At 57.7% G+C, this 12,830-nt stretch overlaps 2 protein-coding genes across 2 annotated transcripts in view; one reads left to right on the top strand and one right to left on the bottom strand.

The window, feature by feature from the left end:
* Positions 1-8,771, bottom strand: part of KLHL33 (kelch like family member 33) — a 13,844-nt gene extending 5,073 nt beyond the window's left edge. The window contains 1 exon segment of the mRNA XM_019550689.1: positions 8,686-8,771. The gene's annotated coding sequence lies outside the window, so the exon portion shown is untranslated.
* The window catches only part of SLC12A3 (solute carrier family 12 member 3), a 15,155-nt gene continuing 5,105 nt past the window's right edge, over positions 2,781-12,830 (top strand). The window contains exons 1-22 of the mRNA XM_019550687.1: positions 2,781-3,220; positions 3,452-3,580; positions 3,683-3,758; positions 3,898-3,993; positions 4,353-4,492; positions 5,345-5,455; positions 5,656-5,767; positions 5,861-5,991; positions 6,101-6,185; positions 6,329-6,489; positions 6,764-6,871; positions 7,410-7,533; positions 7,640-7,741; positions 8,673-8,828; positions 9,100-9,199; positions 9,999-10,110; positions 10,196-10,324; positions 10,447-10,553; positions 10,869-10,951; positions 11,532-11,606; positions 11,774-12,133; positions 12,641-12,752. Coding sequence (XP_019406232.1) covers positions 2,939-3,220; positions 3,452-3,580; positions 3,683-3,758; positions 3,898-3,993; positions 4,353-4,492; positions 5,345-5,455; positions 5,656-5,767; positions 5,861-5,991; positions 6,101-6,185; positions 6,329-6,489; positions 6,764-6,871; positions 7,410-7,533; positions 7,640-7,741; positions 8,673-8,828; positions 9,100-9,199; positions 9,999-10,110; positions 10,196-10,324; positions 10,447-10,553; positions 10,869-10,951; positions 11,532-11,606; positions 11,774-12,133; positions 12,641-12,752 — 2,891 coding nt within the window. The 5' untranslated portion in view covers positions 2,781-2,938. The remainder of the gene's footprint in view (positions 3,221-3,451; positions 3,581-3,682; positions 3,759-3,897; positions 3,994-4,352; positions 4,493-5,344; positions 5,456-5,655; positions 5,768-5,860; positions 5,992-6,100; positions 6,186-6,328; positions 6,490-6,763; positions 6,872-7,409; positions 7,534-7,639; positions 7,742-8,672; positions 8,829-9,099; positions 9,200-9,998; positions 10,111-10,195; positions 10,325-10,446; positions 10,554-10,868; positions 10,952-11,531; positions 11,607-11,773; positions 12,134-12,640; positions 12,753-12,830) is intronic.

Below are 12,830 nucleotides of genomic sequence, written 5' to 3'. Positions count from 1 at the left end.
GGACAGACGGAAATAAAAAGGGAAAAAAAAGAAGAGGGCAGATCAGTGTGAATGGAAGACAGGGACAGTTTGGCAGGGACGAAACGGGGAGAAAGGGAAGGAATTAGTGCCCAAAGGGATGGCGAATGGCAGTGAGAAGAAGTTGCACAGAGCAAAGGAGCCAAGTGAAGACCAGGAGCAAGGGGAAGGAGGAGCCAAGTGCCGAGAGCCAGATCTTGATGGACCCGAAGGTGAGTCTGGGAAGCTAATGCTGGGGCAGTGGGTCTCCTGTTTAGGCCAGGGGTGAGAGGGGAGGGCGCCTATGACTCCTGGCTTCACTCCCCAGCTCTGGGAAGAGAGTAGGGTCTAGTTGGCTTGAACCAGGGGACCTGGGAGACAAGACTCTTGGCTGCCAGTGCTGGCTCTGCATGGGGTTCAAGCAAGGGGCACTATGAGCCGGGACTCCCGGGTTGTGCCCCAGCTCTGGGAAGGGAGCGGGGTTTCATGGGTTCAGAGCTGGGGGGCTGCGAAGCAGGACACTTGGGTTCTGCCTCTGGGACGGGAAGGCAGGCAGGGTGAAAGCAAGCCGGGCTGGGAGCCAGGAGTACTGAGGTCCAAGCCCTGCTGTGAGAGAGGAGTGTGACCCTTTGGGGATGGGGGTGCCTGGGGGGCCAGGTGTGCTTCCCTGTTACAGACGGGGATGGGGTCTAAGCAGGGACGGCGGTGGGTAGGAGTGGATCAGGACTCCTGGCAGAGATCCTGGTTCACCCTCCTGCAGTTGGGGCAGGTCCAGGGGGGAGGGGATTTCCCCAGGTCAAGTCAGAAAAGTTTTGTTGATGTTGGTTTTTCCAGGAATGGAACAAAAGAACGGGGCGGGCTTCTTGCAAGGGGGAGTGGGGGGAGAAAGGGGGAGGAAATACAAGGAGAAAGAAGATGGAGGAAGGGGCAGAGAGAGAAACAGAGAGGGAGAAGTTGTCATATTTATATGGAGGTGCATGGGGTTTGCTGAGCTAGTGAAGGGATGGAAGAGGGGAGATTTAAGTTAGCGGCTGGCTGGCTGGATGGATGAATGAGTAGACGTATGTGTGGGAGGTGTGGATGGAGATCGAGGCTGGTTGGAGGGATGGACAGACAGACAAATGGGCTATGTAGGTGGACAGATGGGTAGCATGTACTTGGGAAGAGGCTGGAAGGACAGGCGTGCAGATATGCAAGGACTTCCAACCCCAATCCCAATCTACCCTGGGAGGTTTCTCTCCTGGCCAGCTTCAGATACAAGACTGGAGTTGTCTGGTTGCAAAACTATTTCTATTGGCATGAATATACAGTGCTGTGCAGGGGCTGTGGCTGGGCAGCTATTTCTATTGGCATGAATATATGATGCTGTGCAGGGGCTGTGGCTGGGCAACCAGCCTGAGGACAACCACAGGCACAGCACTCAGCTGCCCTGCCCTGAGAGCAGCCCTGGGCGAGATAGGATCCCCCTGGGGATGAGCAGCATGCTCCTAACAGGGGTCATTCCTTCCAGCAGGGGTCAGTGTGCATGCATGTGTGCACGCACACTCGCACGCTCGCCCGCACATGCAAATGTGCCCAGCGTTCTCTTTGCACAAAAGATCAAACTACAGCCACAGAACTCCTGGGCTCTCCCCAGGTTCAGGATGGGAACAAACCCTGGATGTATGCTCATTGTTTGACTAGTCAAAAGGGAGTGTGCATGTGAGCGTGTGTGTGCATGTACATGTGCATAAGCTGCCCCCTGCTGGAAGGGGAGAGCCCTGTTCCAGGTGTGCAAATGTGCAGACATGTATGTCCCTGTTGACCCCTGCTGGAAGGTGTGTGTGTGTGTGTGTGTGTGTGTGTGTATGTGTGTGTGTGGAGTCACACCACTCCACAATAGTCCCCTGTGACCAATTCCCCTTGGCCTCTTGACCAGCCCTGGACCCCCACTTTCACCTAGAGGCCTGTGGGTTGCCCAGGCGGGGAGGAGTACAGGGATTACTACCTGCCCTGCCCCTGCTATTTTCCACACTCCTCCCCTGCCCCCCCGCCCCTCCCCGGCGAAACTGGGATGATTCAAGCCCAGTGGAAAGAACGCAGGGGAGATAAGCTGAGCAAACAGCATGGCAATGAGGAGGGGGGATCTTTCCTGCTGGAAAGTTTCTGTTTGGAGGAGTGGGGATGGGATGAGGAGCAGGTTGGTGGGGCCGGCCAGGGGCTGCCTGGGCCGGTTCTGGAGGGCCTGGCCCGGACTCCTAGCCAGGGCCCCATATAAAGCAGGACACTGGCAGGCAGAGGGAGAACGAAGGAGTGAACTGGCCACGGCAGGACGTGGAAGGCAGCTGCAGAGCAGGTACCTGGGCACCTGAGACGGTACAGACGGATGGACAGGCAACCACCCTGTCTTCTCCCCTTCTGGAGGGACTCCCAGCCCCAGCCCACCAGACCCTGCTCCTCTTCCAAAGCAGACAGACCCCACTGTCCCCCAGACGCCCACTCAGCTTCTGGACACAGTGATCAAGCCCCAGCATCCCGGCTCCCACCTCTCTTCCCCCACCTGCAGCCACGAGGCGCCACTCCTCTCCCTGAACAGATCAGTGCAGCCAGGGCTTTGTTCCCCAGCATGTCTCGCTCTGGCGGACAGTGGGGTCTGGCAGGTTAGAGCAGGGGTGCTGGGCCCTACCCCCAGTCCCGGGAGAGAAATGAGCACTAGCGGGCTGGGGATCCTGGGATCCGCCCTCGGCTCTGGCCCTGACTTCACTGCTGCCTCCAGGGTGGAGTCCGTGCCTCGGTTTTACAGGCGGCTGCTATACGCCCGTACATGTGCATGCTTGTGTGCCCGTGTGTGTGTGCCGGCTGGGGGGACTGGATCCTGCTCCTCGTGCCTGCGCGTGTAACTCCCTCCTGACCCTCCCTGCTCCAAGCAGAAGGACCCCGTGACTCACCCCCCTGCTCCACCATGGACTCTCCAGCCTATAAAACTGTCATGGCCTTGGGGCGGTTCAAGGTGAGGAGGCTCCAGACCAGGCCGGCCAAGAAACCCAGCAGGGGAGAGGACAGTGGCCCCCAGCCTCCAGCCCCGGGGGGCTCAGGCCAGTCAGAAGAAGGGGGTTCCTTGTCGGCGCCCCCGGACTACGAGACCACCATTGATGCCAGCCCCTGCTATGAGTTTTATGCGCACTCGGTGCTGCCGGGACGAGCCCGCAAGAGCCGCCCCTCCCTGGAAGTGCTGCGCAATGCGGTAGGGGCAGGATGTGGGGAGTGGGCTCAGGGTGGGGGGGCACGGTGCTGCGGGGAGCAAGGTGGGCACTGTGCTTCTGCTGGAGGTGAGGGAAGGAGGGGCGGGCAGGTTAGCTGGGATCAGTGCTGCAAGGTGTGCAGGACAGGGTGACACCGTTAAAGGAGCTGTGCTGGGGGCAGAGCGGGGAGGGTCTGCCGGGTGGCTCTAACCCTGCTTTCCATCTGTGCCCAGGAAAATGGAGAGGTTTTCCCTGAAGTCCCGGACCCTGGAGTCCCCAACTCGAAGGCAACGGACGATGATCCAGAGGCAGCAGCCTCTGTGGCAGAGCCTGTCCGGTTTGGTTGGGTCACTGGCGTGATGGTAAAGGGAGCTTTTCCCCTCTGAGGGGGGCGTGGGGCCAGTTGGGGAGCGGGCCAGACTCTGGGCTCCCATCATCTGCTCTTTTCTGGTTTCTCTCCCCAGGTCCGGTGCATGCTGAACATCTGGGGTGTGATCCTCTACCTCCGGCTGCCTTGGATCACGGCTCAGGCTGGAATCGGTAATGGGGCTTGCTTCCCTGCAGCCAGGGAGCTGGGAGAGGAGGGACGGGGGTGGGAGCCCACCCAGAGGGGTGGAGAGGCAGCAAGGAGCAGGCGCATCCTCCGGCTTTCACCACTGATTGACTCCCACCCCCACAGGGCTGACTTGGCTGATCATCCTCATGTCGGCGTTGGTCACTACTGTCACTGGGCTCTCCATCTCGGCCATCTCTACCAATGGCAAGGTCAAGGCAGGTGAGTTGTGTGGCTCCATGCACCCTGCTACCAGCACAGCCATGGCAGGACAGCAAACCACAGTCCCCAGTTTGGCCGTGGCGGGGAGGGCTGGTGCTGTGGTGGGGTCAGTGGGGGCTGGACTGGTTGCAACATATGGAGGCAGGATGAGCTGGAAGCCAAGCGAGCGCTCCATGCTGGAAGCAGGTAGTTCAGCTTAATAGCAGGCCCATGTGAATATGCATACGTGTGCGCACATGCATACACATGCATGCACACACACACACACAGTCTCTAGGGCTCACCTTACGGCTGCACCAAGTCAAGAGTTGGATCCCACCCTGCTGAGCAAGCCTGACTCTCTGTCTGTTCAAGCACAGGAGGCACCTATTTCCTGATCTCACGCAGCCTGGGTCCTGAGCTGGGAGGCCCTATCGGGCTTCTCTTTTCCTTCGCCAATGCCGTGGCTGTGGCCATGCACGTTGTGGGGTTTGCCGAGACCGTGCGTGACTTGCTGCTGGTAAGAGGGGCCCCAGCACAACCTTGTCCTAAGCACAGAACTAGTGACTGCAGCAACCCTAAGCTTATCCCCAGCCCTGCCCTACTGATTGCTGCAACCTGAACCCTAAATCCTAGGCATCATTCCATCCCATGACCCAAATGCTAACTTTAACCATCAGTTCAAAGCAAGACCTGACCTGAAACCCAACCCAGGCTCTAACCATCAGTCCAGACCTAACCCTAAATTTAGCCCTAGTCTTCCTTCCAAACCTAACCCTATTATTTCAGCCCTAGCCCACGTCTAAGCCTTTCTGTGACTAAGTGTCACTCCAGCCCCCACACTGGCCTGTCGCCTGACCCTAACGATCACTCCAAACCTGATGCTAAACCTAATGCTGACACTACACCTAATCCTAACCCTATCCAAATGTAATGCCACACCAAAAGATCATTCATCACTCCATTTCTAGCCCTTCTCTAGTCCAAACTCGAGCCCCAGTCCTAACCATAAACATAACACAAGCCTCATACTTACCCTACCCTTACCCCAGCTCTAACCCTGATCCTAACCTGAGCCCTCAATCTAACTCCCATGGGAGAAGGAGCCCCAGATCTAACCCAATCCCTAATCCCAGCCCTTATCATCACATAAACTCTGGCCCTATCCTGATTTGAATCTCAATCCAACACTGACTTCTCAATCCTAGCACGAACCTTAGTCCTAGCTCTAACTCTAATTCTCCCCTTCTTTGCTATCCCAGTTCTTCCTCTGCCCCATGGCTCCTTCCCTACACTCAGTCCCTGACCCTTTGCCTCTCACTCCTCTGCCAGGCTCCTTCCTGCTAACCTCCATCTCTATGTGACCCCCTAGGAGTTTGACGTGGTGATGACAGATCCTATAAACGATATCCGGATTGTGGGAGTCATCACGGTGACTGTGCTGATGGGCATTGCGCTGGCTGGCATGGAGTGGGAAGCCAAGGTATGAGGGTGCCCAGGATGCCTGGATCCTGCCCTTGGTCCTGGGCGGGGACTGGGCTCTAGCGAGTTGCAGCAGGGGGCTGGGCGTCTGCACTCCTGGGCTGCGTTACCGGCTGTGGGAGGGGAGCCTCGTGGTTTGCCCAGGTAGTGATGGGAGCCAGGAGTCTTGGGTTCGCATCTCTTCTCCACGCCCACTTGCAGGCCCAAGTCGTCTTCTTTTTTGTCATCATGGTATCCTTTATCAACTACTTTGTGGGAACCCTGCTGCCCGCTACTGAGGAGAAGATGTCCAAAGGCTACTTCAGCTACAAAGGTAAGGAGCAGTGGCATGTCCCTCCTCTGGATGCTGGCTCCAACAGCCCCATCCCCGCTGCGGGACTCACCCTCTGCTCCCCGCTGTCCACAGGGGATATCTTCGTGGAAAATCTTGGGCCAGACTGGCGGGGAGAGTCAAGCAGCTTCTTCGGCATGTTCTCCATCTTCTTCCCTTCCGCCACTGGCATCTTGGCTGGGGCCAACATCTCTGGAGACCTCAAGGTGGGCAGCCAGGCCCCTCCCAGGCCCACCAGGGTCAGGTGGAAGAACTGGCCTGCAGCACCGTGGGGTACAATTGCTGCCCAGCCCTGACTGTTGTCCCTGTTTGCAGGACCCCGCTGTGGCTATCCCCAAAGGAACCCTGCTAGCCATCTTCTGGACAACACTCTCCTACTTGGCTGTCTCCGCGACCATAGGTGATGCCGTGGTGTGGGAACAGGGCAGAGGAGGGGGTCTAGCCGACATGAGAGGGCACTGTGCTGCGGGAGCAGTGGGGCTGGGGGCTTAGCACGAGGCACGTCCTGACCTGGGAGGGTTCATCTTCCCCATTTCCTTCCAGGTTCCTGTGTCCTGCGTGATGCATCTGGAAGCATGAATGACACCCTGGGCTTCCTCAATGCCACAGGTGACTGCCTGGGCCTGGGCTGCCACTATGGCTGGAACTTCAGCTCATGCACCCAGACTGGGACCTGTGAATATGGTCTGGCCAACAACTACCAGGTACTCTGGAGGATGGGGGCAAGACCTCCCGAGGGGAGTGGGGGGCTCGGGGAGGGTGCGGGCCTGGGGTGGGGACTCATCTGAGGAGGAAGGACTATAGGAGGGCTCGGTGTTGAGAGGGAGAGCCTGTGGAAGCTGTCAGCCCTGAGCAGGGGGGACTGGGAGTTGATGGTAGACCATGGGAACCAGGGGAGAAGGTGGCTATAGGATCTCGCAGGCTGGGATGGGATGCCTCTCTCAGCTGGGACTTACAGTGGGACCTTTCTCTCCCCAGACCATGAGTATGGTGTCTGGCTTCAGTCCCCTCATCACAGCTGGGATCTTTGCTGCCACCCTCTCCTCAGCCCTAGCCTGCCTCGTCTCTGCCCCCAAGGTTTTCCAGGTGCGTTGGGGAGAGCGCTGGAAGTGGAAGGGCGCAGCATCACAACAGCTGCTACACACTGTGCATACCTCCACTGGCACACCCATGTGCAATCACACCCTGCAGTCATCGACAGCCCTGCCAGCACCATCTATGACTGAAATCCCAGTGTCACAACCACTCCTAAATCCTCAGCTGACACCACAAGAATCCCTAAGATCTCCCCACCCCAACAACACCTTTGTGGCAACTGATCTGGACACCCCCGCATCCATGGACCCCAGAGTACTGCAGTACCCTAGAGAGACCCTCAGAAATTCCCCACTAATATCTGAACATCCTCCATAACCCCCTCATGTGCCAGCACCCCACTATCACGCCAAACACTAACCCCTGCTGGCATCATTAGAGCCCAAATGCATGTCTTTCTCCCAGCCCCTCCCTTCCATCTCCCCTCTCCCCCCACACGCATGCTACCATACCTCCCAGGATCATTCGGTAAACCAGCTCTCTCCTCTTGTGGCACGCCCCGCTCACTCCTGCCCTTTCCTGTCTGCAGTGCCTCTGTCAGGACAGGCTCTACCCTTTCATCGGCTTCTTTGCCAAAGGCTATGGCAAGAACAACGAGCCATTCCGGGGCTATGCATTGACTTTCGTTCTGGCCATTGCCTTCATCCTAATTGGTGAGTGGGATCATGACCCTGCCCTGGGAATGAGTAGAAGGAGACCATGCCACATAGCTTGGGAGTGGGCCACCACATTTAATATCTCTTTTTATTGCATCCACAGCTGAGCTGAACACCATTGCCCCCATCATCTCCAACTTCTTCCTCTGCTCTTATGCTCTCATCAACTTCAGTTGCTTCCATGCCACCATTACCAACTCACCAGGTACAGTACGCTACTGAAAGGGCTGAGTTGGAGAAGCTGATGTGGAAGGGCTGGGTCGCATGGTGCGAGTTGGAGGAGCTGCTCTAGGTAGAGTAGAAAGGGTTGCATAGTCTGAGGCGCAAGGATGGGGCTTACTCAGGAATCATGTTGCCTTGTAAGGGTTGGGTTTGACAGGGCAGATTTGCCTTGAATAAGCTAAGTTGGATCAGACTGCATAGGAGAGTGGGGTTAGTGGAGAAGTGGAGCTGGCTTGGGAGTGGAGTGGGTTGTGTTAGAGGAATTGAGTTGCTTTGCTAGAACTGGGCTGGGTAGGATCAGTTTGGGTTGGATAAGTTCAGCAAGATGGATTGGCTGCGTGGGGTGGAGTAAGTTTGCATGAGGGAGTTGAGCTGGATTGGGACAGCAGGGCCGGGTACAGTAGGAGCTGAGTGGAGCTGGAAGGAAGGATAGAGCAGGGTAGAGTGGGATGAGATGAAGGAGCTAGGCTGTGCAAGGTAGTGTTGGGTTTTATTGGAAGAACTGGTTTGGTTTGCAAGGGCTAGGCTGGGGCGGACAGAGTTGTTTGACCACATACGTGTGGAAGGGTTGTGCTGAATAGGAGGGTGTTGAGGTGGATATGGGGAGGGGAGGGTAGAGTTGGGTTGGAGCGCTGGGTTATGTGCAGTGGAGTCAGGCTGGATACACTGAGTTGGATGGGTTGGGATGGGTAGAGTGGGATTGGGCTGAATACAATGGGCTAGAAGGGATGGGCTGAGTTGGAAGGGCAGAGTGGAGCCAAGCTGAACAAAGCCTTTAACCTACTGGCCCTAGTGAGCTGGGAGTGCTCAGTGTTGCAGGAGGTGGATGGAGCTGAATGGGGATGGGTGTGTCCGATGAGTGTGCCATGCTACAAATCCCTGCGAGTGCATATCATCACCCCCCTCAACCCTAGGCTGGCGACCCACCTTCCGCTACTTCAGCAAATGGAGCGCCCTCTTTGGTGCTGTGATTTCCGTGGTCATCATGTTCCTGCTGACTTGGTGGGCAGCCCTCATTGTGGTAGGAATCATCCTCGTCAGCGTGGCCTATGTCAGCTACAAGAAGCCAGGTAAGGAGGTGCCTCCCAGCCCCTTTCTCTCTCGCTGCTGGGTGGGTCTGAAATATGGAAAGCGAAGTAGGACGTTAAAGGGGAGAATTGACAGTCACATCAGGGAGCAAGGGGGAGCATGACACGAGAGCAGCAGGGCTGCAGGAATCCTCTGTGGGATATACAGACCTTTCCATTCGCTGCTTCAGACGTGCTCTCCCACTAGAAGGAGAGATGTAGGTGTGGGACCTCCTGATCTTTCTTCTGCATCCTCTTCCTCATCCCACCGCAGCTGTCAACTGGGGCTCCTCTGTGCAGGCTGGGACATACAACATGGCACTTTCCTACTCTGTCAGCCTAACGGAAGTAGAAGACCATGTCAAAAACTTCCGGTAAGCCCGCTGTCAAGCATGGTGGATTAGAGGTGGGGGGTACTGAGAGCCAGGACCTCCAGGTTCTCTCTCTGCTCTGGGTGGACAGCGGTGTTACCAAAAACCCAGGACCTTCCAGCCTTTAGAGACAAGACTGCATCCTGTCTATGATCAGGATCTCTTTTGCAAGCATAGACACAAAATTTAGGTACAGCTACAATTCCCTTAATGACTCACCCTTGAAACACAAAAGGTAAGGTACAGTTATGGTTTCCTTAATGATCACAACGCAGAAGAGAGGCAAGAGACAAATGTACAGCCCGAACTGTTATTGTCGCACTTGAAAAGCCCAAGAACAAACATGTCAATGCCTACCTCGCTACCCCCACAACATAATGCAGATTCCCACCAGCTGGGCAGACTCCAGACGGACAGAGGGCCGTTCCTGCCCATGGCTTGTTCAAGGTTACTCCTGTAGCATTGCAATAGGGGTTCCCCGTTTGGTTTTATTCACATTTCTTTGTTTCAATGACTTTTTTTTCTTACTGGAACTGAATGAGTTGCCACGTGGACTTGGAAAGTGTCACCTAGGTGGGACCCACAGGTTGACGCTCCCTTTTTGTGCTATCGCGTACGGTTGCAGTGCAAGCCCGTCATAGTTTAGGCTTCCTCTAGAGCCTGCACATGTCATCGCGGTGTTTGAGGCACCGACCGCATCTGAAGCTTTCAGTGGGGTCTTGCAGGTTAAGAGTGAGGGGGCTGGGACCTAATGCAGGCCCTGTAGTATCTCTGGATTTGCTAAGCCCCCTGTTTCTTCCAGACCCCAGTGCCTCGTGCTGACAGGCCCCCCCAACTTCCGCCCAGCCCTGGTGGATTTCGTTAGTGCTTTCACCAAAGGCGTCAGCCTCATGATTTGCGGCAATGTGGCCGAGGTGAGTACGGCGCTGGCTGGGGCTGTGCGGGAGGGGGCAGGGGCCTGGCACTCGACCCCTCATGCCCACCCTTGCCTGTCCCCAGCCACAGGACGTCCCTGCGGTCAATGACTCGGATGAGCACATCAAGTGGCTGAATGCACGCAAGGTGCGCTCCTTCTACGCCGTCATCACGGCAGAGGACCTGCGCAGCGGCGCCCGGAGCCTCATGCAGGTGCGAGCGCCCTGCCCCAGCCGGAAGGAGCGGGGCAGAGACCTGTGCCGTGCTGCTGTCGGTGTCCTACTCCCCCCATCGCCCTGAGCTGACCGGCAGTGTCCCCCCCATCTCCTCCCCAGGTCTCGGGTCTAGGGCGTCTCAAGCCAAACACAGTCGTGCTGGGCTACAAACAGAACTGGCAGACGGACTCGCCCCAAAACTTACAGCGTTACGTGGCCATCATCCAGTAAGGGCTGACTTGGGGGAGGTGGACAGAGGGGAGTCAGGGTTGGGCAGATGAGGGGGCAAGCTCATAGCAAGGCCCCTTGGGCAGCAAGACCAGGGGTGTCCAGGGGGGAGGGAGAGGTATTGGGCCCAGGTGGGGGGCATCGAGGGAGGGAATCCCTAAGTGGATCGGGGTTATTCTGGGGACGCGGAGAGTTGCCCCCTGCCCTGAAACAGAACTAGGAGCTCTGCCTTTGAACACAGGGGAAGTGCATTATAGGCCCTTTGGGGCCCTGACAGTGCTGCTGTCCCTGTAACCCTGGTCTGCCCCTCCCAGTGATGCATTCGACTGCCGGGCCGGAGTCTGCGTGCTCAGGATGAAGGAGGGGATCGATGTGTCTCGGACAGTGCGGGCCTATGGTGAGTGCGTCGCTGGAAGAGCTGGGGAGGATGCTGCTCAAGAGATGGTGAACACTGCCCAGTGCTTAGGGGCACTGGGGTGAGATCTGGGCTCAACACACTCCTCTGCCACAGACTCCCCTTGTGGCCCTGGTCATGACACGGATCCAGACTATGCCATGGAGCTTCTGCCATGTAGCTTTGCTGGCATAGCAACACTGAGGTACACTGAGGTAGCTAAGCTGGCATCGGGGGTGCGGAAGAGGGCTTTACCTGGCCTGACTCCTGCAGTGCGGGGAGCCGGCGTAACACATCCAGCAGAAAAAAAAAACCCGTCAGAAAAACACCACAAGGCCAGCACAAATATGGCAGCAGCGGGGCCGTGTCAGGCTAGGACAGCCAGGAACACAAGTGGGGATCAAGGACTACACGCACACATATGCACACAGAGCCAGGCCCATTCCCTTCAGCACAGGTGGGCAGGGGCAAGATTTCCCCTACTCCCTCCCCAAAAGCCAGTCTTTGCCAGGCCAGGAGAGGCTCCGTCCCCCTACAGACTGGGCTGAGGGCCCCATGGCTCTAACCCCCTCTTCTTCTCCAGTGAACCCCATGTTTCAGGACGCCGAGGCAGCGCTGCAGTGGGACAGGCAGCGCCGGGAGTCGTCAGCCAGCACAGGTACCGGCACAGGGCCGAAGGGTGGTGGGCATGGGTCGCGGGGCTGAGAGGGGGGCATGTGTGTTAGGGGTGGAGCTGGGGATGAGGGGGGCTGTCCTAGGGGGGTGCAGGGGCCTACTGGAGCTCCTGTCCCCCTTTCCCAGCCCTCCCAACCCCTCTCCCCACAGGCAGCGCTGTCAGGGTGGTTGGGGCAGACGAGCACATGGAGACCCTCTTCCAGAGCAACCAGAAGAAGAAATGTCTGGATGTGTACTGGCTCTTCGATGACGGGGGTGCGTGGCGCAGCTCAACCCCAGCCAGCCCCTTGACCAGGGGCCGGTTGCGGCCAGTGTCCTATTTCTGGCTCCTCGAATGGGGATGCCTGGTCCCTGCTCGGGACTCTCCCCGGCCGCCCAGCCCGCCAGGACTCTCCACGAGCCAGGCTGGTCCCACTGCCTCGGCACAACACTGTGCAGCATGCAGCTGGTCGTGCGCAAGGGCTGTGCTGTGCTTGCAGGCGGTGCTAGCCCAGGCCGGGGAGACACGCAGTGCTGGGCAGCCGGGACCTCTCCCCAGGGGGAGCTGGTCCCCCAGACACCCCCTGCCCCCCCGTTCCTGCAAGCACTGGAGGAGGCTTCTGAGCTCTCCCCGGCCTGCGCTGATCCTGGGCAGGCATCTCATTTCTTGCCTTCAGCTCATCATGAGGACAGAGGTGTTACTCACTGGGCTGACCAAACCATCACATGCCCCATTGCCAACTGCAATTTAGCCACATCCTCTATAACTCCCCCCTGCCTCTGCCTCACTTGACCCCATCTGGACACCAGTATTCACCACACCCTGGCACTGGGTGCTGTGACCCCCATGTTATCCAGAGGGAAACAGTTCAGAACGTCGGGGCAAGGAGGAAGCCAGGAGTCCTGGCTTCTAGCCAGCCCTGCTCGAGCCCACTCTGCCAGGGCTGGATAAAACCCAGGAATCCTGATTTCCACCCCCCAGTTTAATGCACTAGATCTTGGCCAGCCCATCTTGCTAATCCTCTCTCCCCCATCCAGGGCTGACCCTGCTCATCCCATATCTGCTGACGCGCCGGAAGCGTTGGAGCCGCTGTAAAGTCCGGGTCTTCATTAGCGGCCAACTGGCCAATGCCGAAGAGCAGCGGGAAGAGTAAGGAGGGGACCAGTGGGCCAGGACCCTCTGAGGGTGACCCCCATGATCTGGGCAGGGGCAACCAGATGCCACTCG

This window comes from Crocodylus porosus, unplaced genomic scaffold, assembly GCF_001723895.1.
Source record: "Crocodylus porosus isolate Cpor-Errol unplaced genomic scaffold, CroPor_comp1, whole genome shotgun sequence".
Classification (NCBI taxonomy): Eukaryota; Metazoa; Chordata; order Crocodylia; family Crocodylidae; genus Crocodylus; species Crocodylus porosus.
The sequence above is the reverse complement of the archived record's forward strand: the minus strand, read 5'-3'. Positions and strand labels throughout refer to the sequence as shown.